The sequence below is a fragment of the Bufo bufo genome, chromosome 3, assembly GCF_905171765.1.
Source record: "Bufo bufo chromosome 3, aBufBuf1.1, whole genome shotgun sequence".
NCBI classification, from domain to species: Eukaryota; Metazoa; Chordata; class Amphibia; order Anura; family Bufonidae; genus Bufo; species Bufo bufo.
The window spans coordinates 250,466,940-250,492,304 of record NC_053391.1 but is presented as its reverse complement, the minus strand read 5'-3'; the positions used below and the strand labels follow the sequence as shown (position 1 = coordinate 250,492,304).

Sequence of the window (25,365 nt, the reverse complement as noted above, 5' to 3'; positions counted from 1 at the left end):
AACCCTTTAGACTTGGGCAGAGCACTTACCTCAGCCAGCAGAACTATCCTCTTTCCATCTGGCCAGATGACATGATCTACTTGAGATCTGATACGTTCCCATGTGAGCTCTGGAGTGCGTAAGCTGGTCTGAAAAGACAGTTAGAGTGAAAATGGGAAACTGAGCCCTGTTTATTACGTTTAATTCTAAGACACTTAAAGGGGTTGTTCAATCTGGACATATATGGTATTATTGACAGGCTATGCCATCATTTTCTGTGTAGCTCTCACCTCTGCATAAATTTATCCACTTCTATGGAACATCCTAAAATAGCACAGTACGCTTACTCAGCTATTTTCGGAAGTCCCATATAAGTGAATGTCGAGCCACCTTTCTATTCATGGCGACACGATACATGGTCCTGTTCTTGAGATGGAAGTAGTTCCCAGAGGTGGGACCCACACATATTGGATAATTATGGCATATCCTGTGGATAACATTTCAGTATCTGAAGAATGAAGTTTGTGACTACACACACTTTCTTATTACATCTGCACCTATAATTCTATAGATTGTCACCATACAATATATGCAGACTCTGAGTATCTGAGCTACACATCCATTGAAATCATGCACTGATGAAGACGGACATGCAGTGCTTCTCAGTAATTCATATACCGTATTTTTCGTTTTATAAGACGTGCTTCCTCCCCCCCCCCCAAATGCGGGGAGAAAATGGCAGCGCGTCTTATAAAGCGAATTGAGAGCAATATGACATGGAGGGCACACTGCAGGCAGTGCTGTACTACATAGGCATAACAGCCTGCGATGTACCAGTTACATGTGTTGTAGACAGGGCCGCTACCAGGTGCCCAGTCAGAAGCTTCATCTCAGGCCTCAGTCAGAGCAGCCATCACATGTAAAATCTGATCAGTTAATTCCCTAGCAGTGGTGCTGTTTGCTAAACGAATCACTAAGCTGTAAGCAGTACTTAGCGGGCAGGCCAGCAGCATCGCGTCACTCGGTCAGTTACGCTCCCACTCCGCCCATCTCCATTAATGAACTGGGTGGAGTGCTACTGAGTGAGTGACACTGCCAGCCTACCCGCTGCTTTCATAGTGAGTACTGCTTACAGATTAGCACCACTGCTAGGGAATAAACTGATCAGATTTTACATGTGATGGCTGCTCTGACTGGGGCCCAGTGTAATGGGGGCAGATCCCCTCATAAACAGTGCTTCATCCACAGATCCCACCCATAACAGTGTGTCATGCGCAGATCCCCCCCTAACAGTGCGCCATCCACAGATCCCCCCTAACAGTGCGCCATCCACAGAACCCCCCCTAACAGTGCGCCATCCACAGATCCCCCCTAACAGTGCGCCATCCACAGATCCCCCCCTAACAGTGCGCCATCCACAGATCCCCCCTAACAGTGCGCCATCCACAGATCCCCCCTAACAGTGCGCCATCCACAGATCCCCCCTAACAGTGCGCCATCCACAGATCCCCACCTAACAGTGCGCCATCCACAGGTACCCCCAAATCACATTGCATACTGTATCCACCATGAGAATCACAAACATGTTTGAAAAGCCTTTGACAACAGTTATTATGGAACAAGTGTTATCATGTAAACGTGGCCGGATTGTCCTAACTATATAGTAATACAGATCACATAAGCCATACAGTCTGATCTACAGCATATACACAGTGGGTTACAGAACCCAATTTCATAACCTTATCACATTGATGGTTTATCTTGCGGTATCACATCCCACATCTAGGAAACAGCAAACGCAAACGCAACAGCTTCAGTAGCTTCTATGACGGTGCATGAGAGCTACGGAAACAGCAGAACGTGCTGGCATTCACTATTTCAGCAGCTCCCATTGCTGTACATGAGAGCTACGGAAACAGGGTAGCACAGCAAGCTATACTGTTTCTGAGTTAGGGAAGATGCATAGCTTTCTGTGCTGCGCCGTTTCCATAGCGCTCATGCACCGCAATGATAAGTGTTCTTACATCTGTGGACTGGATCTGACTTAGCTGTCACCTTTTCTGTGATTGTGTCCACCATGCTTTACCCTATTAATGGCATTTACACAGCAGCATAAACTTCCATAGTACTTTACCTATTAAAGGTTATATCAGTTTATTTAAAGGGGGTATCCAATAGTAGAAATATCCCTTCCCCTCCAAAGCCCAAGCCCCAACTATAGGCTATACCAGGGATGCTCAACCTGCGGCCCTCCAGCTGTTGCAAAACTACAACTCCCAGCATGCCCTTATAGTTGTAGGCTGCGCAGGCATGCTGGGAATTGTAGTTTTGCAACAGCTGGAGGGCCGCGGGTTGTGCATCCCTGGACTATACTTACCCGGTCCCCGTCACCCGTGTCCCTCCGGATTGCTGCACAGCCACTGCTGCATCTCCTTGCCACACGGATCAAAACATTCGGCGACGAGGGGAGCAGCCAATAGCAGACCGCAACGGTGACCAGCCTCCCTAGGAAATGCAGCAGCAGCCGTACAGGGATCCGGAGAGACACGGGTGTGGGACCGGGTAGGTATCATCTATAGGAGGGCCCGGGCATTGTGTGGGAGGTATTTCTACTAATGGATATCCTCAGGATATGTCATCGGTATTTGAGGTGGGGGGTTCTGACACCCAGCACACCCACTGATCATATACAAAACAAATAGGGAATATACACAGAAATGAGTACAGCTCTGGAACAAGCACAACTTTACTCACGTGATCGGGGAGACATAAACAATTGGAAATGAAATGAATGGACTTGGAGCAAGCGGATATTAATCTGTACTGAGTAGTCAATAGTGTTACAGAGTCAGTGAAAAATGTAGCTCACTGCCACCCAGATTGCAATCAGACTCTGCTCCTGATAACCCCATCTCGTTATTGGCCAAACTCCACTTCTTACGGTGGTCTCGTAGTGTCAGCGTAGCGACCCCTCAGGGAATTAGCTGTTGATCAGCTGTTTAAAGAGGCCGTGGCACTCCAGAAACAGTGCCGTACATTGTATATCTGCTGTGCTTGGTATTGCAGCCCAGGAACCGGACTGAGCTGCACATAGGACATGTGGCTGATGAACATGATGGGACTGGCTCAGGAAGAGGCCATGGCACTCACAGGAGCACTGTGGCCTCTTCATACAGCTGACTGGTGGGGGTGCCGGGAGTCAGACCACTACCAATCAGAGGTTGATGACCTATCCAAAGGCTAGGCCATCAATATCAAAACTCACAGAAAACCTCTTCAATCAAGGGCAGTTTTGCAACCAAATCCAAAGAAGTCTGTGTTTCTGGAAGACTTTATATGCTCACCATCATAAAGCAAATGTAATCTATGATTCATCTACAGATCTATATGCATAGCTTTATTTTCTGCACATTACTTTATAAGAATGAACTCATAAAATACTATATTATATGAACATTGTAATTAATGCTAAAAATAATAATACTGTGCTTACAACATCGATCTCCGTATTAGAGTGTCCCATGTTACATACAATGCAACCGTTCTTCATACGGTCAAGATGCTCCCTCATAACCACATTTTTGTTACCTACAGACCAAAGCAAGAAAGATCATCAGGTTAGGTAGAAGAATAATCCCACCTCTCAAAAACTGCCAGCGCAAGCTGTCTATCTCTTAGTTTAAATGCTGTCTGTCTACAGGTTATGGAATTTCATGGTCTATACCTAAAAATCCCAACTGTCATATACCTGGTTACCTGTACAAGTGATGACCACATCCACTTGTCTTATAACTTCATTCAGTTTCACCACACGAAACCCTTCCATGCTGCATTGGAGAGAAAAGTATAGTACTGAGACCTCAGGCAGTAACAGCCCAAAGGGGTAAAACAATCTACTTACAATCATCATTAAAGGGGTTGCTGATTTTAGAAAAAAACATTTTCAAATACCCGTTTTGGGAACTCTGGTTACATAGAGGGGCGTTCAGGGATCCTCATTTTTTGGCCAGAGTGAATAGTGGTTACAAAGAGTGTCTCTCACACGAGAAGACGTGTCATGTCCTGCATTACATAGACAGCACAGTCATTTGCTACTGCCAGGTTTAACCAATTACAGCTGATCATTGGTGGTCCTAGCAGGAAGCACTTTGTGATCAGCTTATTGTTAAAGGAACCTTCTAACAACTAAGAATTTCCAAAGTGGACAACCAACTCATGTATGTGTACACGTACATCATTTGCATGCAGGTGACGTATGGAGAAAACTCATGAGCTTAACCCGCTCTATACACAGCTGACACCTGGCTGCAATGACCTGGACTGGCAATAACTACGATCCCAATATTTTAACCCATCAGATGCCACAATCAATAGTGACTGCGGCATCTGAGTGATAAGACCGAGGGAGGGGGCTCCGCTCTGTTCTTCAATCAGATTCCTGCAGTGTCAATCGGTTGCTATGGCAGCCTGGGGCCTTGTGAATGCTCCCATTCTGCCATTGCAAACTGTCCATTAATCCCTGCAGACCATGCTATAAATGGTCATGTTATTCAACCCCCCCTTAAAAATCGAATATAAAAAAATGTATAAAAAAAACACAAAAATATAAAAAATTCTAATCACCATCATTCTCAATTTTACACACATATATATATATATATATATAATTAAAACTAAATATAAATCGGTATTGTCACATTGCTATTAAACAACCTATTAAAGTATAAAAATATTTATCCTGCACGGTGAACAAAGAAACAGTCATGAAAATAAAAATGCCTGGGAGTCATGGTAACCTCACACCTCCCCCAAAACTAGAATAAAAAGTGATTAAAAAGCTTTATATACCCTAAATTGTATTGATAAATACTAGAGCTCACCCCACAAAAACAAGCCTTCACTGAGCCCTGTAGACGGGTGTCAGTACTCAGCTGCAGTACACTACACTTTGAATGGAGCTGTGCTTACTCTTCAATTAAGGGTCCATTTACACGACTAAGTGTTTTGCGGTCCGCAAATTACGTATCCGCAAAACATGGGTACCAGCCATGTGCGTTCCGCATTTTGCAGAACGCACACAGCCAGCCCTATCATAGAAAAGCCTATTCTTGTCCGCGATAGCACACGGTGTGCTGTCCGCATCTTTTGTGGAATGAATGGGTCCGCACCCATTCTGCAAAATTGCGAAACGGATGTGGACCCACAAATATGGTAATGTGAATGGACCCTTAAAGCGCTAGCTCCAGCACCAGAGGCCGCAGATAACAGCTGATCAATGGGGGTGCAGGGTGTCAAGACGGTGTCACCAAACGGATATTAATAAACTATCCTTTAATAAGTACAACTTGTGCCACAAAAAATAATCCCTCATAAGGCTACGCAAACAGAAAAGTAAAAAAGTTTTAGCCCTTAGATGGTGTAATAGGAAAAAACAAATCCACAAACACTGTTTCAGTCCTTAAAGGTGTATTCCAATTATTTGCCTATCCACAGGGGACAACTATTAGATCAGTGGGGGACTTATCACGCACATGCCCAACTGCCTGCTTTGTTCATTTCAGGGTGCTCCATGGTTCTTGTGATCGGCGGGGTTTCCAGTAGTAGGAGCCCCACTGATCTAATGGCAATCCCCTATCCAGCAGATGGGGATAACTTTACATAACTGGAATACCTCTTTAAGGAGTTAAGGGCTAATAGGTGGTATGACATATCAATTGTTTAGCGATGAAAAAAAACTAAAAACTTTTTTATATATATATCACGTGTATGGAAATGAATATGCCAGTGTCCAGCACAAGTTATTCATATTATTTCAGTGTCCACTACTTCTTACCATGCTTGTAAAGCACAGATCGGGTCAATCTCTGTGACGTGCACAATGGCACCTAGAGCCTTTAGAGCCGCACAACATCCTTTTCCAACCTATACAGAAGAAAATATGAAAAGATACATAGGTTAATATATTACCTGTTAGTCAGGCAGCAATTCATTACGACTAGGCATGATTCACTCAAGGTGTCATTTTCTGGATGTATTTAAGGGGGTTCGAAGACCTGTCCTCAGGATAGGTCAATATCAGCTCAATGGGGGTCTGACTCCCAGCTGTCATCTGATTATTGCAGGTGCTGGGAGAGGGACCCCATCCCTGATGTGAGAATGATGATCCATCTAAAGGATAGGTCTCCAATATTTAGGTCCTGGAAAACCTTTAGAATGCAGTAACCCATATAAAAAAGAAGAATTCTATGCATTCACACAGATGTCATCCGTGTGCTGTCCGCATCCATATGTTCATTCTGCAAATGATAGAAATATGTCCTATTCTACCTTAAAGTCAAGGTGTCTGCAAAATAGATGTGGATGGCACACGGGCGGTATCCGTTTTTTTCGTATTCAAAGATCACAAAACAGATATGGTCGTGTGCTTGAGGCCTTTAACCAGGTACTTTTGCACTCATGAACTCGCTTCACGATGTATCATGTGGCTGAAGGCCAGTTTCCATATTTCTCCCATATATCTTGTGCAAGGATTTTACCAATGGTTTGGCAGTATCTTATTGAGACTTGCTCCACAATCTGATTCAGCTAATAAATGAATACACCTTGGTCCCAACCAACACAACACCACTGAAGCCAGTTATTAGGTGCAGTCTCAATACCCCAACCGCAAAAAAACAAGCCATAATGGAAAATGGATGAATGGGAGCCAGCGCACAGGTCCGGAGCAGTGGGGAGCAAGGAAGAATGAATTTCTCAGTAGGCGATACAGGTGGGGCCAACAGTAAATAGTTTACTTATCCCAGAAACCCCAATTTATCCTCAAAATTTATTTGCCTAAAACTCCCAAAACTGTCAAAAAATAAAACAGGATTTAGGCCCCATTCACACGCCCGCAATTTCGTTCCGCAGAATTGCGGACCCATTCATTTCTATTTCTACGCACTTCTGGGTCCGCATTTCAGTTCCCGAAAAAATAGAACATGTCCTATAGGCATATTCTATTAGCGCCGGCGATGTGCGGTCCGCAAAATGCGGAACACACATTGCCGTGTCCGTGTTTTGCAGATCCGCAAAACACACTACGGACGTGTGAATGGAGCCTTAAGCTCCCCACAAAGCGAGTGTACATACAGTACCTACTTAAAAGGGGTCATCGATCTCCCCTTCTTTCCCCGTTGCAGCTCACTGCTTCCGATGTGTTGTGTGATTGACAGCAGAGGCATTCAGTGCGCTGGTGACATCATTGTGCCAATTGCCTATGCAAGAGCACTTTGATGTAGCTTGCGCTCTGCATCTCAGTATTGAACTGCTCCGGTGCTACTACACGTGCTCAGGATCTGTTCAATGAATGAATACTTTGATGCAGAGCAATGGCAGGGCTTGGAGCTGGCGCACATGTGAGAATATCAGCTGTCTAGGCCACCACAGTCAGGAAAGGAAGAGAACACATAGTGCAAGCGGGGCCACCACTGCTGTATTGTAGTGGTGGCTGTTAGGCTACTTTCACAATAGCAGGGTCCGGCAGGGGAACAGCCTGCTGGATCCATACTAACGCTAGCCCATGTGTGCCACCGGACGTCCGCGCCGGCCCCTTTCACTATAATGGGGACTGGTTGGAGGTGCATGAAAAGTGATTGTATGAAAAGTGATTGTAGTGGGACAACTCCTTTAATACCTCATAGATTGTAAGCTCTTGCGAGCAGGGCCCTCATTCCTCTTGTTCTAATTATTGACTTGTCTGTTGCTATGTTATTTATGACTCTGTACATGAACACATGAACCCCTGAATTGTAAAGTGCCGTGGAAAATGTTGGCGCTATATAAATAAAGATTATTATTATTATTATTATTATTCATACTGCACATCTTTTGGATGTACGTAACCAAGACATTTTTTTCTTTTTTTAAATCGGCAAATTTTAAGAGCCATAACTTTTTCAATTCTTCTGTTGATACAGCTGTATTAGAGTTAGTTTTTTCGTAGGATTAGCTTTACTTTTTTTTTTTATGGAGTACTACAAAAAAAAAACGAGATTTTTGTATAACTTACCAGTAAAATCTCTTTCTCGCTCTTTCCTTGGGGGACACAGAAGACCTTGGGTATAGCTCATCTCCCTAGGAGGCGTGACACTAAGTGAAGACTGTTAAGCCCCTCCTCCACAGCTATACCCTCAGCCTGGAGAGAGAAACTGCCAGTTTCGTGTCCAAGTAGTGAGAAAAGGCAAAGTCCAAAAGTGGAACCAACAAGCCAACTACCCAACGGGTAAAACAAACTCGGAAACCGTGCAGAGAAGAACAAAGAAATGGGTGGGTGCTGTGTCCCCCAAGGAAAGAGCGAGAAAGAGATTTTACTGGTAAGTTAAACAAAAATCTCGTTTTCTCGCCCAGTTTCCTTGGGGGACACAGAAGACCTTGGGACGTTCAATAGCAGTCCAAGAGGGGAGGGACCACAGCACCAAGGCGAAGCACCCGAAGGCATCAAGAAACCGCCACCTGCAGACCAGGCGGCTTTAGGCAGCATACGCCGAAGCCCGAGTATGCACCCTGTAGAACTCGGTAAGGTGTGCAAGGAAGACAGCGACCGCCTTGCACAAATGCATGGCCGAAGCCTAATGCCTCCGGCCCAGGAGGAACCGACAGCTCTGGTGAAATGAATGGTGACACCAAAAGCAGAACCCTGCCCTTGGTGCGGCAACCACAGCAATAGCCACTCTGAGAAAGCGGAGGAAAGCCACCCTGGAGGCCGTCAACCCTTTCGCGGACCTCCTGGAAACACAAGAGACCGAACGTCGACAAGAGTCGGAGATCTCCAAGTAAAAACTGCAAGGCCCAAACAACGTCCAAATCGGTGAAGTGTCCGTTCCCGGGGATGGGAAGGGGAGGACGACTGCCTCGATGAAATGAAAGACAAACACCACCTTCAGAAGGAAGGAAGAGACGGAATGGAGAACAGCCCTGTCCTGGGGAAAGACAGAAGGCTCGGAACAAGAAGGGCCACCACTCAGGCACCCGTCAGAGACACGATGGCTACAGAAACACAACCATACAGGACAGAAGGAGTAGAGAGAACTTCTGTAACAGCTCCAAGGGAAAGATTGGAGCGCCAAGAGCCCAGTATGTAGTTCCCAGGGCGGTACCGGAGGGCAGTACAAAGGAACCCAAAAGCCGCTCCACAGAAGAAGGTCCAGACAGGCCCAGAGGGGCGGGGAACGCTGAAAGAGGAAGGACAGCGCTGACACCTGATACTTCAAGCGACAGAGTCCCAGTCCCAGGTCCAGGCTGGACTGGAGAAAGACAGAACCATGGAGAGAGAAAGGTAGAGTGGGGGAACGCCCAGCTTCCCACAGAACCCCAGGTTAAAACCTAAGTCCTACAACAGATACTGGACGAAACACGGCCAGAGGCGAACACTAGCGAGTCCACTAGAGTCGTCTGGGCAAGCGGGTGAAAACCCAATGATCAGGCGCAGACCAGTAACACGGGTAGAACGGTCGGTAGAACTGGTCCCGTCGGCCCCCGAGCAAGGTAGTCCCGTATCCACCCAGAGTGGGGGAGCAGAAGGACAAACGGAACCGAAGGGTCCGCCCAGCAACCGCCAGGACAAGACAGGCTAAAGCCCAAGCCGATGTAGCCACCACAGGAAGACTGACTACAGTCCCGGTGTGGGAGATCTAAAGACAATCTTGACCAAATGGTAGTCCTCCCAAGTTACCGAGAAGGTGAGTCCAAAGCAGAAACATTGCCTAGAATGGAAAAAACGCAATCTGCACCCAGCAGGAGGACAGAAAGCGGTAGACCCGGTAACTAGGCACACAGCTAGTACAGCCAGTGTGGACAAGGGAGACTCAAAAGGAACACCAGAACCATCCACATGAACAACCATGCTCTCCCCAGAGGGAAGGGCAGTGAAGGAACAGCCTCTGAAGCGTGGCCGGAACAGAAGCCACATCGGAGTGATCTGTACCGAGTGGGAGCCAAACAGAACCGGCGAGAATAGGCAGGCGAGACAGAGGCCGGCATAACACCCTCCAACCGAAAGGGGGAGTGGGCAACAGAGAAGCCATAGGACAGCTCAAAAGCAGAACACCGCTACACAGAGACGCCCGGTTCACCGCCTCGCAGAAGGCGAATACCCTGAAGAACCCAAGGTGGAGGTCCTCCGGACCTGGGTAAGCGAGCACCCAAGAGAAGTTGGGTGACCTTCCCAAGAAGAGCAGCCATGAACCTGGTAGCAGATCAGGCTGAAACACCGAGGGCGCCAATCCGGAAAGAATCATATCACACTGCACCTGAAGAGGAGGAAATAGCATTAGGCGAGGGGACCGTAGTCCCGCCAGAGCCAACATAAAATGCGAAGGGCGCTGCAGACAGCGCTCTCGACCATGTGACCACTAGCACAGGGAAACAATGCCGCAGGAGGACAAATGGGTACGTATCTAGGAACCACGAACAAAAAGGAATTCAAGAGGGGCCTGGATGTGTTTCTAGAGCGTAATAATATTACAGGCTATAGCTACTAGAGAGGGGTCGTTGATCCAGGGAGTTATTCTGATTGCCTGATTGGAGTCGGGAAGGAATTTTTTATTCCCCTAAAGTGAGGAAAATTGGCTTTTACCTCACAGGGTTTTTTTGCCTTCCTCTGGATCAACTTGCAGGATAACAGGCCAAACTGGATGGACAAATGTCTTTTTTCGGCCTTATGTACTATGTTACTCCCCGGGCAGAAGGGCCAACGAAATGAATGAGTACCACCCAGCTCGGTGCAGTACCGAACAGTAGAGCCCGTCTACTTAAATATAAAGGTATTCATCTGTTGTTTATTGGACAACACCTTAGGCTTACACAGGTGGACAGAATGATCTCCTTAGAGAATAGTGCAAGGCTTGCTGCAAACACCGTCTCCCAAGAGAAAAGGTATGTCGCAGGAGGAAAGGAGGCATACGTACGAGTAGCCCCGTAAGCAGTGAGAAGGCCAACCCACCTACGGGACGAGAAGGCATACACGGCCCAAACAATTCACAAGAACGTCCGCTCACTGCAAAATTATCACTCAGCGAAGAGGGCCAGTCACAGAGTGCCACAGTATCTACGGAAGTGCAAACTGAAAAGGAGTTATGCACAAGACTAGTATGGTATGCGATGGAACGCAAACTGACCGCCCCGAAAGGGGGGAAATGTACCTGGCAAACTGCAGTGGGCAAGAGTGCAAAGGCCCGCCCCAAAAAGGGGGTGATGCCCAAGGCCGTACCTACGTCAGAGAAGTAGGGCATACCATACTTCGCCCAGAAGGGCGCCATGCACATGGCCACACAGTATCCAGCAGGAACGCAGGAGGTCCACCTAGTGAAAAGGGGGACATGCACAGGGCTATCCTAGCATTAAGTGAGTGTGCAACAATTCACCCAACACCGAAATTTCGTGAGAGTGTAACTACTCCACTAATGAAGGGGGAACATGTGCAAATCCAGCACAGCACATACAAGGACAGCCTTGAATCTCGTGAGCGTGCAAAATTCCGCCCATGGAATGAGGGGTGGTCACGCACAAGGCCAGCACCGTATCCAATGGGAGCGCAAGCGTTCCACCCATGTTAGAGGGCCATGCTCAAGGCCAGCAACGTATCCGGTGAGAGTGTAGTATGCCGCCCAGAAAAGGGGGGGGGGGGGGGTCATGCACATGGCCAGCATCGCATCCAGGGAGAGTGCGATCAGTCGGTGAGAATGTGTGTATGTCACCTGAAGGAGGCATGCCCATGGCCGGCAGCGAATCCAGTGAGTGCGTACACCGCCCACAGAAGAGGGGTCATGCATATGGCCGGCAGCGGATCCAGAGAGAGTGCAAGCACCCCGCCATGTATAGGGTTCATGCACATGGCCAACAATGTATCGGCGAGAGAACAACCACCGACCGAGGGAGTGTATGTATGCCGCCACCAGGGAAGGAGGCATGTCCAAGACCGGCAGTGAATCCAATGAGAGTGCATCATACCGCCTATGGAAGGTGGTCATGCACATGGCTGGCAGTGAATCCAGTGAGAGTGCCGAATGCTGTCCACAGAAGGGAGTCATGCCTATGGCAGGCAGCGAATCCAGAGTGCAGCGTTCCGCCTAAGGAAGGGGGTCGTGCACATGGCCAGCACCGTATCCGGTGAGAGTGCAGTATTCCGCCTAAGAAAGGGGGTCATGCACATGATCGGCAACGAATCCAGTGAGAGTGTAGCGTTCCGCCTATGGAAGGGGGTCACGCACATGGCCGGCAGCGAATCCAGTGAGAGTGCCGTGTTCCACCTATGGAAGGGGGTCGTGCACATGGCCAGCATTGTATCCGGAAAAACTGCAGTAGGCCGCCAATGAAAGGGGGATCATGCACAAGGCCAACCCGCAGTTAGGGAGAGTGCAGTATCCCGCCCAGGACGGGGGTCCTGCACATGGCAGGCACCATAACTGGAGAGGGTGACGAATGTTGCCTACAGAAAGGGCCGCATGCACTTGACCAGCGCCGTAGCGCGGAAAGGGCAAGAAACCGCCTAGAAGGGGAAAATGACCTTGGCAGCGCCGCAGCCGGGGAGCGCGACACCATGCCGCCTATGGAAGGGGGGCATGTATACAGGCAGCACTCTGAGATAAGGCTGCAGCGTCCTGCGCAGCCCACAAGTCATATATATAATAAATAATTAATTAATATATTTTTTATTTTTTTTATATAACACAGCCTCACTGAGGCAGAAAGGGGAGCCACCTACAGGGGCACAGATCCAGCTATACAGGCCCATCGGAAGCCGGCCTGTACCCAAAGGGTTAACAGGGATCCGGCCTGGGGGGCGGCACTGCGATCCTCTGGGGGCGGGGGAACCTCCAGGCGGGAAGAATTCGCGCCTGGAGAAGTTCCAGCCCCCTCCAACAGAGGCCCGAATTTTGCGGCCTAGTAGGCCGTGAAGCCGTGGCCTAAATTTTTTGCAGCGCCCGGCTGACCGGGGCCGCACAGTATTTAAAGTACCGGCCGGGCCTACGGAGCAGCACATACCGGCCGCGGGTGCCCACCCCGCGGGCCGGAAGAGCCGGGGACCCGGATAGAATGCCGGGGCCTAAATTTTTAGCGGCGCCCGGCTGACCGGGGCCGTACAGTATTTAAAGTACCGGCCGGGCCTACGGAGCGGCACATACCGGCCCGGATAGAATGTTCCGACGGTCGGCCGGGGGCTGTTGAGGCATAGGGCTGGAGAAGCCAATCTCTCACCACAGCCGTCTTCACCCTCGGTCCGCTCCAGGGTCGCCCCTTCAGCTACTGGCACCGTAGTGGCAGGACGCTGGAAGAGGGACTTGGCATGCGGGCGACCCTTGCGCTGGCGGGATGTAGGGGAGCTAGGCTGCCCTGATCCACCTTGCCTTCTGTGGGGGAAAAAAGTAAAAATCAAAACTAAAAACCAAACAGGAGAAAAACAGCCCTGCAGAGCAGGGAGTGTCTTGCCTCCTTGGACACTAAGCACAAACTGGCAGTCTCTCTCTCCAGGCGGAGGGTATAGCTGTGGAGGAGGGGCTTAACAGTCTTCACTTAGTGTCACGCCTCCTAGGGAGATGAGCTATACCCAAGGTCTTCTGTGTCCCCCAAGGAAACTGGGCGAGAAACTGCAATTTTGTCATTTTTATCTCACTATATTAAGACATCTCAATGTGTTGTTGTTTTTTTGTGGGACAGGTAGCAGTTTTTAATGGTAGTATTTTAGGCTACATATGATTTATGGATCCAAATTTTAGCTTTTTTTTTTTTTTTTTTTAGGGAGAACACAAAAAAACTGCAGTTCTGCCAAGATTTTTTTCTGCGTTTTCTTTTGCTTCCATTTGCTAGGTTATAAAAACATCAAGTTAACTTATTTCTACAGGTTATGACAGTTGTTATAGTACCAAATATTTGTTTATATGGTGAACTATTGTAAAAAGATAAAATAATCAAAGATTTTGTTTTATAATTATTTTTTTGGGGGGTGTTTATTTTTTTAAATGTTATTAATAATGCATTGGTCCATATTAATGCATTGTTATTGACTGTGACATTTAAAGAGAACCTGTCACCAGTATTTTGTGTATAGAGCTGAGGACATGGGTTGCTAGATGGCCGCTAGCACATCCGCAATACCCAGTCCCCATAGCGCTGTGTGCTTTTATTGTGTAAAAAAAACTATTCTGGGTATTGCGGATGTGCTAGCGGCCATCTAGCAACCCATGTCCTCAGCTCTATACACAAAATCCCGGTGACAGGTTCCCTTTAAGGGATTAACACGATTGGAGACCAATACAGAAACAGCAGGTGGCGCTATACTAACATTATTACATTATTCCTGGTATATCTGTGTATATGAGTATTTTTTAATAATTGTACATGCAAAAGTTGGTTATAGATATGGACTGAATTTAACTTTAAACGTGAGAAAACCCCTTTTGCTACTGAAAATAAACATTCAATCAGAGGCTCATTCTCAGACTGAATGAGGAATATTCATTCCTGATCAGCTTGTTAGCTCCTTTACATGCAGCAATGATCACTGCTGTATGGGGATGAATGATCATTACAGAGTTTACAAAAGGGCAATGTGCTTCTGGAAAGTGGCGATTTTTGCTGCTGCATGAAAGATCTCATCACCCGACAATTGGGCATTTGCATGTTTGTTGCATGTTCACATGAACACTTATTCCAGACAATCGGCCTGTAAAAAGAGCCTCTCACACTAAGGCCTCTTTCACACTACAGTATTTTGCGTTCAGTATACTGGACGTTTTTTGAGTTCAGTATACGGAACAGATACTGAACCATTCATTTCAATGGTTCAGCAAAAAATACTGAAGTGTCTCCGTGTGCATTCCGTTTCAGTATTTCAGTATTTCCGTGCCGTGGAAAGATAGAACATGTCCTATGTTTGTCCGCAAATCACGGTCCGTGGCTCCATTAAAGTCAATGGGTCCGCAAAAAAACGGAATGCATACGGAAGGCATCCGTATGTCATCCGTATGTCATCCGTTTTTTGCGGATCCGTCATTAACAAATGCTAGGCCCAGCCCACTGTGGCCATGTGTTTCTTGTTGCTAAACTTTGGCTGAGCACAAATACAGGTGGCTTCCGTTTTTGATCCGTGAAAAACGGACCGTATACGGGAACCATACGGAAACCATACTGAAAGGTTTTTGCGGACATACTGAACGGAAACGGAGACACAACGGAACCCAAAAACGGGACAACGGATCCGTGAAAAACGGAACGCAAAACACTGAAATGGACATACTGTAGTGTGAAAGAGGCCTAAAGATCATCTACAAAAGCTTGTAGATTACAAAAATCCTGAAAGAGAGGACGTGCAGCACTGGGTCTTCGCCTAGTAACTAGCTGCAAGTAAAAGTAGTAGCATCAAACTGAATAAAAAAAATTGCAAAAAAGTTTACACTCATGTCCGCCTTAATGAAACTTCAAAAATAGCATTAAAATGTAAGTTTTTGGCCAAAAGTTTTGAGATGATCAAAAGTTTAAACACGGAAAATACCCTTGAGAAGTATAAACCTATGGACCGGAAAATCTGAGTGTGCCAGGTGGGGAAGTCCATGATATCTGAATCATTCTTGGAATACGCCTTATACTGTACATTACTCACCTCTCCATATCCACACACAACAATCTGCTTTCCACCAAACATAACATCTGTGCTTCTTTTCAGTCTGTAGAAACAGAATACAATAGATCAGTAACTACTGAACATGGTTTATGTTTTTCCATAGGACAGTGGATCTGTTTAACGATGTCATCTTCAGTGTTGAGCGAACTTGTGTTTTAATTTCGGCGTCTAAAGTTCGGGTTCGGGTTATCGAAGTATCCCCTTATGGATTCTAAATTCCGTTATGGTCCGTGGTAGCGGAATCCATAACGGGATACTTCGATAACCCGAATTTTAGATGCCGAACTTAAAACACAAGTTCGCTCAACACGAGTCATCTTGTATCCGACTTCCTAAGCCCACGTGAAGAGTCGGTATCACTTGGAGAAGCCCTGAAAAGCCATACATTTGCCGCTCAATATCTACAGTACACATACAGTGCAAATATAAAAAACACGACTCTGCTGTTTGACGTTCCTCAGATGACTTTTACTTGTTGATCATACCGATATAATTAGTATATAAACTAAAGAAGTGTGTTTAGTCTTACTGAGATTTACCACATACCACCAAAACTGCCAGCAGCTATTTAGATCCTCCTGAAAACTATGCTTCATGTTAGCACAGCACATACATTTCACATATTAGAATGAAATGTGAAAAATGTTGAATGCGGATTTGCTGTGGCTTCTGCACAGGATTTAATGTGGATTTCACCCTATGCAGAGGGTGAAATCTGGGGTAAAAACCCACAACGTAAATTCACATGCTGCTGATTTAAATCCACACTGCAGGTTATTATCTGTAGAGGGTGGATGAGATTTGCTAAAAACTCACTTTGCTGGCACAGCAAAACACTGTTTAGTCTGACCTCTAGTGGTTCTTTATCAGTACGACAGGTTCATATTTACTAAGACTGGTCTAATTAGTATGCGCATGAAAATGTGGTACAGGTGAGCTGAAAAAAGGTAAAAGGGAGACTTTTTAGGAAAAATGTGGCGCAACTCACCACTCAAAACAGACGTAGAAAAGTACACCAGCCCTGGAGTTAAGTAGAAATTAGCCTGTTTTTGCAACTAAATCAGGAGCAAAATAAGGCACACCTACATAAATAGGTTGGAAAATAGGTGCAAAAGTTAGAAAACTTATGAATTAGGGCTCATGCACACGAACTTATTTTCTTTCAGTGTCCGTTCCGTTTTTTGGCGGACCGTATGTGGAACCATTCACTTCAATGTGTCCGCAAGTAAGAGGACCAACCAAGCATCTTTTTCCATCTCCCGGTTCCTAAAACCTATTCCATACCCCGGCCCCTGATAGGGGACAAAGCAAAAAAAAAAACGAAAGGTACTCTGTGTGCATTCCGTTTCCGTATGTCCGTATTCCCGTTCCGCAAAAAAATAGAACATGTCCTATGTGTATTGGGGCCTCCAAACAGGGGTGCACCACCAATGAGACGATCGTCTCAGGCAGCACCAGGTAGGGGCAAGAGGGGTGCAGCGGAAGGGCCATGGGCCAAAGGGTTTAGGTTAAGAAAATGGCATTGGGAGGGGGTGCCGTTTCAGTTTTCGCCTCAGGCAGCAGTAAGGCTAGGTTCACCAGACTACCCCCTGACAGACAATGTCTGGGTAAAGGAGGATCAGGCATGTTGAATTTAAAATACCTGATCCTTCTGTTCTCTGGGGAGGTAAGTAGCCATGGGAGGTGTCTGGCCGCAGCTTACTCTCACTCTCCTCATTGACAACACATGCAAGCTCAACTGATCTAAACGTGCATGTGAATGGAGAAACCTGGAGTAAGAGCTATCAGCCAAATGAATGAGCAGAAACCAAGAATACTGACATAAAAGTACATGACAGCAAAAAGGCTGTCCCAACATTAGGCCTCTTTCACACTACAGTATTTTGCGTTCAGTATACTGGACGTTTTTTGAGTTCAGTATACGGAACAGATACTGAACCATTCATTTCAATGGTTCAGCAAAAAATACTGAAGTGTCTCCGTGTGCATTCCGTTTCAGTATTTCAGTATTTCCGTGCCGTGGAAAGATAGAACATGTCCTATGTTTGTCCGCAAATCACGGTCCGTGGCTCCATTAAAGTCAATGGGTCCGCAAAAAAAACGGAATGCATACGGAAGGCATCCGTATGTCATCCGTATGTCATCCGTTTTTTGCGGATCCGTCATTAACAAATGCTAGGCCCAGCCCACTGTGGCCATGTGTTTCTTGTTGCCAAAGTTTGGCTGAGCACAAATACAGGTGGCTTCCGTTTTTGATCCGTGAAAAACGGACCGTATACGGGAACCATACGGAAACCATACTGAAAGGTTTTTGCGGACATACTGAACGGAAACGGAGACACAACGGAACCCAAAAACGGGACAACGGATCCGTGAAAAACGGAACGCAAAACACTGAAATGGACATACTGTAGTGTGAAAGAGGCCTTAAGGCTAGGGCTACACGACGACATGTGTCATCCAACATATCTTATAATACTAGTCTATGGTGTCGCCCTGCGATGGATATCTGTGCGACTGTCCTGTCGCAGCATGTCGCGGTGCGACACCATAGACTAGCATTATAAAATATGTTGCGTGACATTGCTGCGACACATGTTGCAGTGTAGTTGTACCCTATATGTCGAGCGACACATGTCGTCGTGTAGCCCTAGCCTAAATGTTAGTTTAATATAATGGAAAAACAAATTACTTTTCTAGTTTACTTTCTGATACAAAAAAGTTCCAGTTGTGAGATATTCCCTTCACTTCATTATAATGGCACCCCCTAGTGTTTAATCTGTATAGTAATGTGCATGTCCACCTACTGAGCTACATGCTCTGTTCCATCCTTCAGCTGCCACCAGCCGTGCAAAGGCAGTGATACAGATTGATCTGCCGCTGCAAGCTGTGACAGTTACAGGGAGAGAGCTGCGGCAGAAAGGACATGCCCCTAAAGTGCCAGCATGAAATTAATCTAGCATATCACTGAGAAATGAATGAGGAGATCTCTATATCCGTGTAAGGTACAACGCTAGTTATAATTTTCTTAGAAAGGGATTATCATGTATTGTTTGATGTCTGTTTTTCATTTTTACATACATTTTTACTTTAATAATGGAATAACCCTTTTAAAGTGGTTGTCCTAACCATTTAACACTTTTTTGTTCACCCCGCTGTACCTGTGGAGGGGAAGCATCCTTACATGTGGACTGCAGGAGCCAGAACAAAGAGGAGGGAGCAGGTAAGGATGCTTCCTACACAGGTCTGGCCAGGGGGTGGTATTGAACAAAAAAAGTTAAAAGGATGGACAACCCCTTTAAAGGGGTTATACCATTGTTGATGTAAAAAATTAAAATCAGACATCATATAGTACATGACAATCCCTTTCTAACAAATCTAGACCAAGCACTGTACCTCACATGGACCCAGAGATCTCCACTGGGGTGGACTGGGAACTTAACCTCTTCAGGACACAGGGCGTACAGGTACGCCCTTATGACCTGGTACTTAAGGACACAGGGCGTACCTGTAAGCCCTGTGTATTTCTGATCACCGCTGCGCAGCGGCCCCTCGATGGAGAAGGAGAGAGCCCCCAGACAGCCCCCCTTCTTACCCTTCCCCGTCTGCGCAGTTGTGGCCACAACTGAGCAGACGGGGAAGGTTCCCATGGCAACAGGACGCATTTTCAGGCATCCTGCTGTCCATGGTGCTGAACAGATCGGTGCTAAAGGCAGAGATCTGTTCAGACAAAGTGTAAGTAAAATACAGTACAAAACACTATATAGTGTACTGTACTGTATTATACAGACATCAGACCCACTGGATCTTCAAGAACCAAGTGGGTCTGGGTAAAAAAAAAGTAAAAAAAAGTGAAAAAAAAAGTAAAAAAATCAAAAAACACATTTATCACTGATTAAAAATGAAAAAAATAAAATTCCCTATACATGTTTGGTATTGCCGCGTCCGTAACGACCTGATCAATAAAACGGTCATGTTACTTTACCCGAACGGTGAACGCCATAAAAATAAAAAACTATGATGAAATTTAAATTTTGCCCACCTTACTTCCCAAAAAAGGTAATAAAAGTGATCAAAAAAGTCGCATGTACGCCAAAATTGTAACAATCAAACCGTCATCTCATCCCGCAAAAATCATACTCTGCCCAAGATAATCGACCAAAAACTGAGAAAAACTATGGCTCTTAGACTATGGAAACACTAAAACATGATTTTTTGTGTTTCAAAAATGAAATCATTGTGTAAAACTTACATAAATAAAAAAAAAGTATACATATTAGGTATCACCGCATCTGTATCGACTGGCTCTATAAAAATATCACATGACCTAACCCCTCAGGTGACCACCGTAAAAAAATAAAAATAAAAACGGTGTAAAAAAAGCTATTTTTTGTCATCTTACGTCACAAAAAGTGTAATAGCAAGCGATCAAAAAGTCATATGCACCCCAATAGTGCCATTCAAACCGTCATCTCATCCCGCAAAAAATGAGACCCTACTTAAGATAATCACCCAAAAACTGAAAAAACCATGGCTCTTAGACTATGGCTCTTAGACTATGGAGACACTAAAACATTTTATTTGTTTTAAAAATGAAATCATTGTGTAAAACTTACATAAATAAAAAAAATTGGATACATAATAGGTATCTCCGCGTCCGTGACAACCTGCTCTATAAAATTACCACATGATCTAACCTGTCAGATGAATGTTGTAAATAACAAAAAAAAAAAAACGAAGCCAAAAAAGCTATTTCTTGTTACCTTGCCGCACAAAAAGTGTAATATAGAGCAACCAAAAATCATATGTACCCTAAACTAGTACCAACAAAACTGCCACCCTATCCCGTAGTTTCTAAAATGGGGTCACTTTTTTGGAGTTTCTACTCTAGGGGTGCATCAGGGGGGCTTCAAATGGGACATGGTGTCAAAAAAAACATTCCAGCAAAATCTGCCTTCCAAAAATCGTATGGCATGCCTTTCCTTCTGCGCCCTGCCGTGTGCCAGTACAGCAGTTTACGACCACATATGGGGTGTTTCAGTAAACTACAGAATCAGGGCCATAAATAATGAGTTTTGTTTGGCTGTTAACCCTTGCTTTGTAACTGAAAAAAAAATATAAAAAATGGAAAATCTGCCAAAAAAGTGAAATTTTGAAATTGTATCTTTATTTCCCATTAAATCTTGTGCAACACCTAAAGGGTTAACAAAGTTTGTAAAATCAGTTTTGAATACCTTGAGGGGTGTAGTTTCTTAGATGGGGTCACTTTTATGGAGGTTCTACTCTAGGAGTGCATCAGGGGGGCTTCAAATGGGACATGGTGTAAATAAACCAGTCCAGCAAAATCTGCCTTCCAAAAACCAAATGGCGCACCTTTCACTCTACGCCCCGCTGTGTGGCTGTACAGTAGTTTATGGCCACATATGGGGTGTTTCTGTAAACGGCAGAGTCAGGGCAATAAAGATACAGTCTTGTTTGGCTGTTAACCCTTGCTTTGTTAGTGGAAAAAATGGGTTAAAATGGAAAATTAGGCAAAAAAATGAAATTCTCAAATTTCATCCCCATTTGCCAATAACTCTTGTGCAACACCTAAAGGGTTAACGAAGTTTGTAAAATCAGTTTTGAATACCTTGAGGGGTGGAGTTTATAGAATGGGGTCATTTTTGGGTGGTTTCTATTATGTAAGCCTCGCAAAGTGACTTCAGACCTGTAGAGGTCCCTAAAAATTGGGTTTTTGTAAATTTCTGAAAAATTTCAAGATTTGCTTCTAAACTTCTAAGCCTTGTAACATTCCCAAAAAATAAAATATCATTCCCAAAATAATTCAAACATGAAGTAGACATATGGGGTATGTAAAGTCATCACAATTTTTGGGGGTATTACTATATATTACAGAAGTAGAGAAACTGAAACTTTGAAATTTGCAATTTTTTAATTTTTTTTGGTAAATTTGGTATTTTTTTATAAATAAAAAAATATATAAAAATTTTACTTCATTTTACCAGTGTCATGAAGTACAATATGTGACAAAAAAAAACAACAAATCTCAGAATGGCCTGGATAAGTCAAAGCGTTTTAAAGTCATCAGCACTTAAAGTGACACTGGTCAGATTTGCAAAAAATGCCCTGGTCCTTAAGGTGAAATAAGGCTTTGTCCCTAAGGGGTTAAGGTGACCCTGAAAAAATAAAATAAAAAATATGACCCCATGTTTTAGGCGGATCCAAACTGACAGAAGGCGGGGCCAATATGTGTAGGCAGGGCCAGCAAAACTGTAGTGCAGCAGAAAATAATTCCGCCCCTACCACAGCAGTCAACTCTACCACTGTCCTGAGGACGGCAATACAGTTGAATGCAGGAGGGCACTTTTTTTTGCCAGCTGCAGATGTTCCCAGCATTAATGTACCAGACCGGTGGCCATGAGGAGGGCTTTGAGCATCAGCCCACCGGGTAATTTCCCTGTAGTATCTAGGACTCGTCCTCCCCTAGGTCTCCCCATTTATTGATTCAAGTGCTCTACTAGATATATTTCAAGAGAACGGAGGGAGGAATGTGGTGGCTATTTTCTCAGGGTATGGCCACCGCCAAGCGCTCTCCACATAGAATGGGAGCACACCATGCTTGCGCGGCCACCGCTCCCATTAATTTCTAGGGGCGCTGACTATTTTCGGTGGCCCCATAGAGATGAATGTGAGCGGCTGCGCCCTTCACAACTTTTAGAGGTGGGACCCGCATCTATCAGACAATGGGGGGCATATCCTAGCGATAAGCCCCCATTGTCGGAGATGGGAATACCCTTTAAGTACATATCATGTCACTTTGAAGAAAAAAAAATCTAGTTAGGGTAGTTTCACACTTGCGACATAGTTCTGGCAGAGTTCCGGCATACTTGCCGGGTAGTAGCTGGATCTCAGCTGGGCCCTATTGTAGCCAAGGGGTCTGCTGGGCTCCAGTCCATCGTGGTAACATCTGCCAATGCCGGATCCAGAGAGCTCCGGCAGGCTGTTCTCTGCTGGAACTATGCCATGTGTGTGAAAGACGCCTCACATACTAGGATTGTTACTTGAAATTTACTTGGATTGACATCATTTGGACTGACCATCAAAAATTCCTTACCCATCCAGTATTGATTCACGACAGCAGTATAGATTGTCAAATTTCTGTTTGGTGACAGAGTCATTCACGTTCATGGCAGGAACACAAAGCTTACCAGCCTTGGACAACTGATACAGGCTGTAACAATACATAAAGAATATTGTAAAATGTGTACAAAGTATGGGAAAATCATCATCTTCTTTACAATATTTAAGAGGAATAGAAATTATACAGATACATGAAAAATTGGATGATCCAGCAAGAATGCACTTTTTAAAAGTTCTTTCTGAGTTTTTGGAAATGAAGTTTGAGTAGGTTGTCCACTTCGGACCATCCCTTTTTGTTCAGTTACCAGGACAATAATCTGATCACAGAGCTGTAAACTGTGGGAAACTTTGCATCAAGTGTTCATTTCTTCAGTGCTACTGAAGGTGAAATGAAGCACTACACAATATAATATCTTCTGAAATGGAGTGTACACAAGTGCTGGGGACTCCAGAGCAAGAGATGCCCCCTGTAGCCCCTATCTATGAAGCCACAGATCCCTAATAGACTATGTGAAAATAGGTTTTCAAAACCATAAATCCCCTTAAAGAAACAAAAATTGTCAAAAACACTTGAAGGGGCTTTCTGGGACTTAAAGGCGTTGTCTTACTTCAGCAAGTGGTATTCATCATGTTGAGAAAGTTAATACAAGGCACTTACTAATATATTGTGATTCTCCATATTGCCTCCTTTGCTGGCTTCATTCATTTTTCCATCACATTATACACTGCTCGTTTCCATGGTTATGACCGCCCTACAATCCAGCAGCAGTGGCCGTGCTTGCACATTATAAGAAAAAGCATCGGCCTCTCTGGTGGCTGGGACTGTGGGATTGCGCATAGGCAGGTGATTTTTCCTACAGTGTTCAAGCACCACCACCACTGCTGGATTGCAGGGTTGTCCTAACCATGGAAACGAGCAGTGTATAATGTGATGGAGAAATGAATCCAGCCAGCCAAGGAGGCAATATGGACAATCACAATACATTAGCAAGTGCCTTGTATTAACTTTATCTACATGATAAATGCCACTTGTTGAAGTGACACAACCCCTTTAAAAATCGAGCACCGATCCTAACAATAGGTGCCTAATTGGTGGCTGTCCAACTCTCAGCACTCTCGCGTCAATGAGTCAGCAGGCCCCGCCAATCAGCTGCAGCCTCTCCCTAGGCCTGTGACGTCATGTCCATTGGTCTGGTGGCCTTTTTGCTGCTCTGTCTTATTTAAGTGAAAGGGACTGAGCTGGAACACTAAGAAGAGCCGCCATACAATGAAGAATGGGCCCTGTGAGTCAGACTCTCACCAATCAGACATTGATGACCTATCATTAGGGCATAGGTTGAAGAGTTTCCCACAGCAATCAATGATCACAAATATTTTTTCAAAGACCCTTTAAGGAAATAATTTGTGGCTATAAGTAACTCTCATTCTTTTAGCTTGCACCAATTCTGTAACAGCACCCCTTTTTACAGATACAAGCAAAGCTTTCTAGTATTCATGCTTTGTCCTATGGGTCCAGATAGCATTATAAAACCTAATTTACCACCTGCAGCTGAATTTAATCTAATAACTATATTAAGACATTTGCAACACTGCGCGCTAAAATTACAAATAAGTAGACAGCCAAACTAAACAAACACCTTCCTCCTTATCACGCAAGTACACAAAAACGCTTCAACATATATATCTGTGTCTCTGTCCTACCTTAACCCAGGTATGTCTGTTGCGATAAAATGTTATGCGGCGGTCCTCATATCTCTTCTGTGTGTGGTACAGGAACAGGGAGAGTGGATCCAAGGGAGGGTGGCTGTAGCAAAGGCTGTCTAATATTATTGAAGTATTGGGAATTCGCCCTGGCCGGTGGCGGTATGCTCCCGATACCTGTTTAGCTGACGCTCACGTCTGAGCGGGTGACGTCACCGCAGGTGAGCTACGGATAGCAGTGAGGGTCAAACCTCCTACGCGTTTCGAGTACAGGCGGTACTCTTCGTCAGGGAATGTTACACTCACTGAGTGTATTCTCATCATTTATAGTCTATGTTATCCATCTCTCCCTCCCCCTGTCTCCATTGTTACTATTCAAAGCCAAATAGTTCTATTTCTGAGTTCAAGCCTCTTGGTAACAATGTGTCTAGGTTAAATATCCACTCTGTCTCTTTTTTAGATTGTTTCTTTATATAATCTCCACCCCGGGCATCCATTTCTACCTTTTCTATACCCATAAAAGACATTCCTTCTAGTTGTCCTCTATGTACCTCAGTAAAATGTCTAGATAAGGGGTGTCCTATTGATTTTTTCTTTATATTGCTCATATGTTCACGGGAGCGTTTCTTTAATTTTCTCTTTGTACGTCCAATATAAAGTTTATCACAGGGGCACTTGATCGCATAGATTACCCCTTCTGTATTGCAAGAAATATGTCCTCTTATCTTTTGTTCAAAGCTGCCTTCATGATTTTTTATATGCTGTATTTTTACAGTATTTTTTACTGTACTTCTACATGGGGCACATCTTTTACAAGGGAAAAAACCTTGTGGGAGGTTTCCTATAGTATTGTTCTTCTTTTTTACTATTAGTCCTGCTCCTTTACT

General features: G+C 45.0%; 1 protein-coding gene across 5 annotated transcripts in view; it reads right to left on the bottom strand.

Moving 5' to 3' along the window:
• The window catches only part of AHCYL1 (adenosylhomocysteinase like 1), a 107,263-nt gene that overhangs the window by 15,033 nt on the left and 66,865 nt on the right, over positions 1-25,365 (bottom strand). For all 5 annotated transcript variants that reach the window (XM_040424094.1, XM_040424093.1, XM_040424091.1 and 2 more), the window contains exons 8-13: positions 22,752-22,868; positions 15,617-15,680; positions 5,813-5,901; positions 3,736-3,806; positions 3,473-3,567; positions 30-128 (exon numbers count right to left, since the gene is read on the bottom strand). In XM_040424094.1, the coding sequence (XP_040280028.1) occupies positions 30-128; positions 3,473-3,567; positions 3,736-3,806; positions 5,813-5,901; positions 15,617-15,680; positions 22,752-22,868 (535 nt within the window). The remainder of the gene's footprint in view (positions 1-29; positions 129-3,472; positions 3,568-3,735; positions 3,807-5,812; positions 5,902-15,616; positions 15,681-22,751; positions 22,869-25,365) is intronic.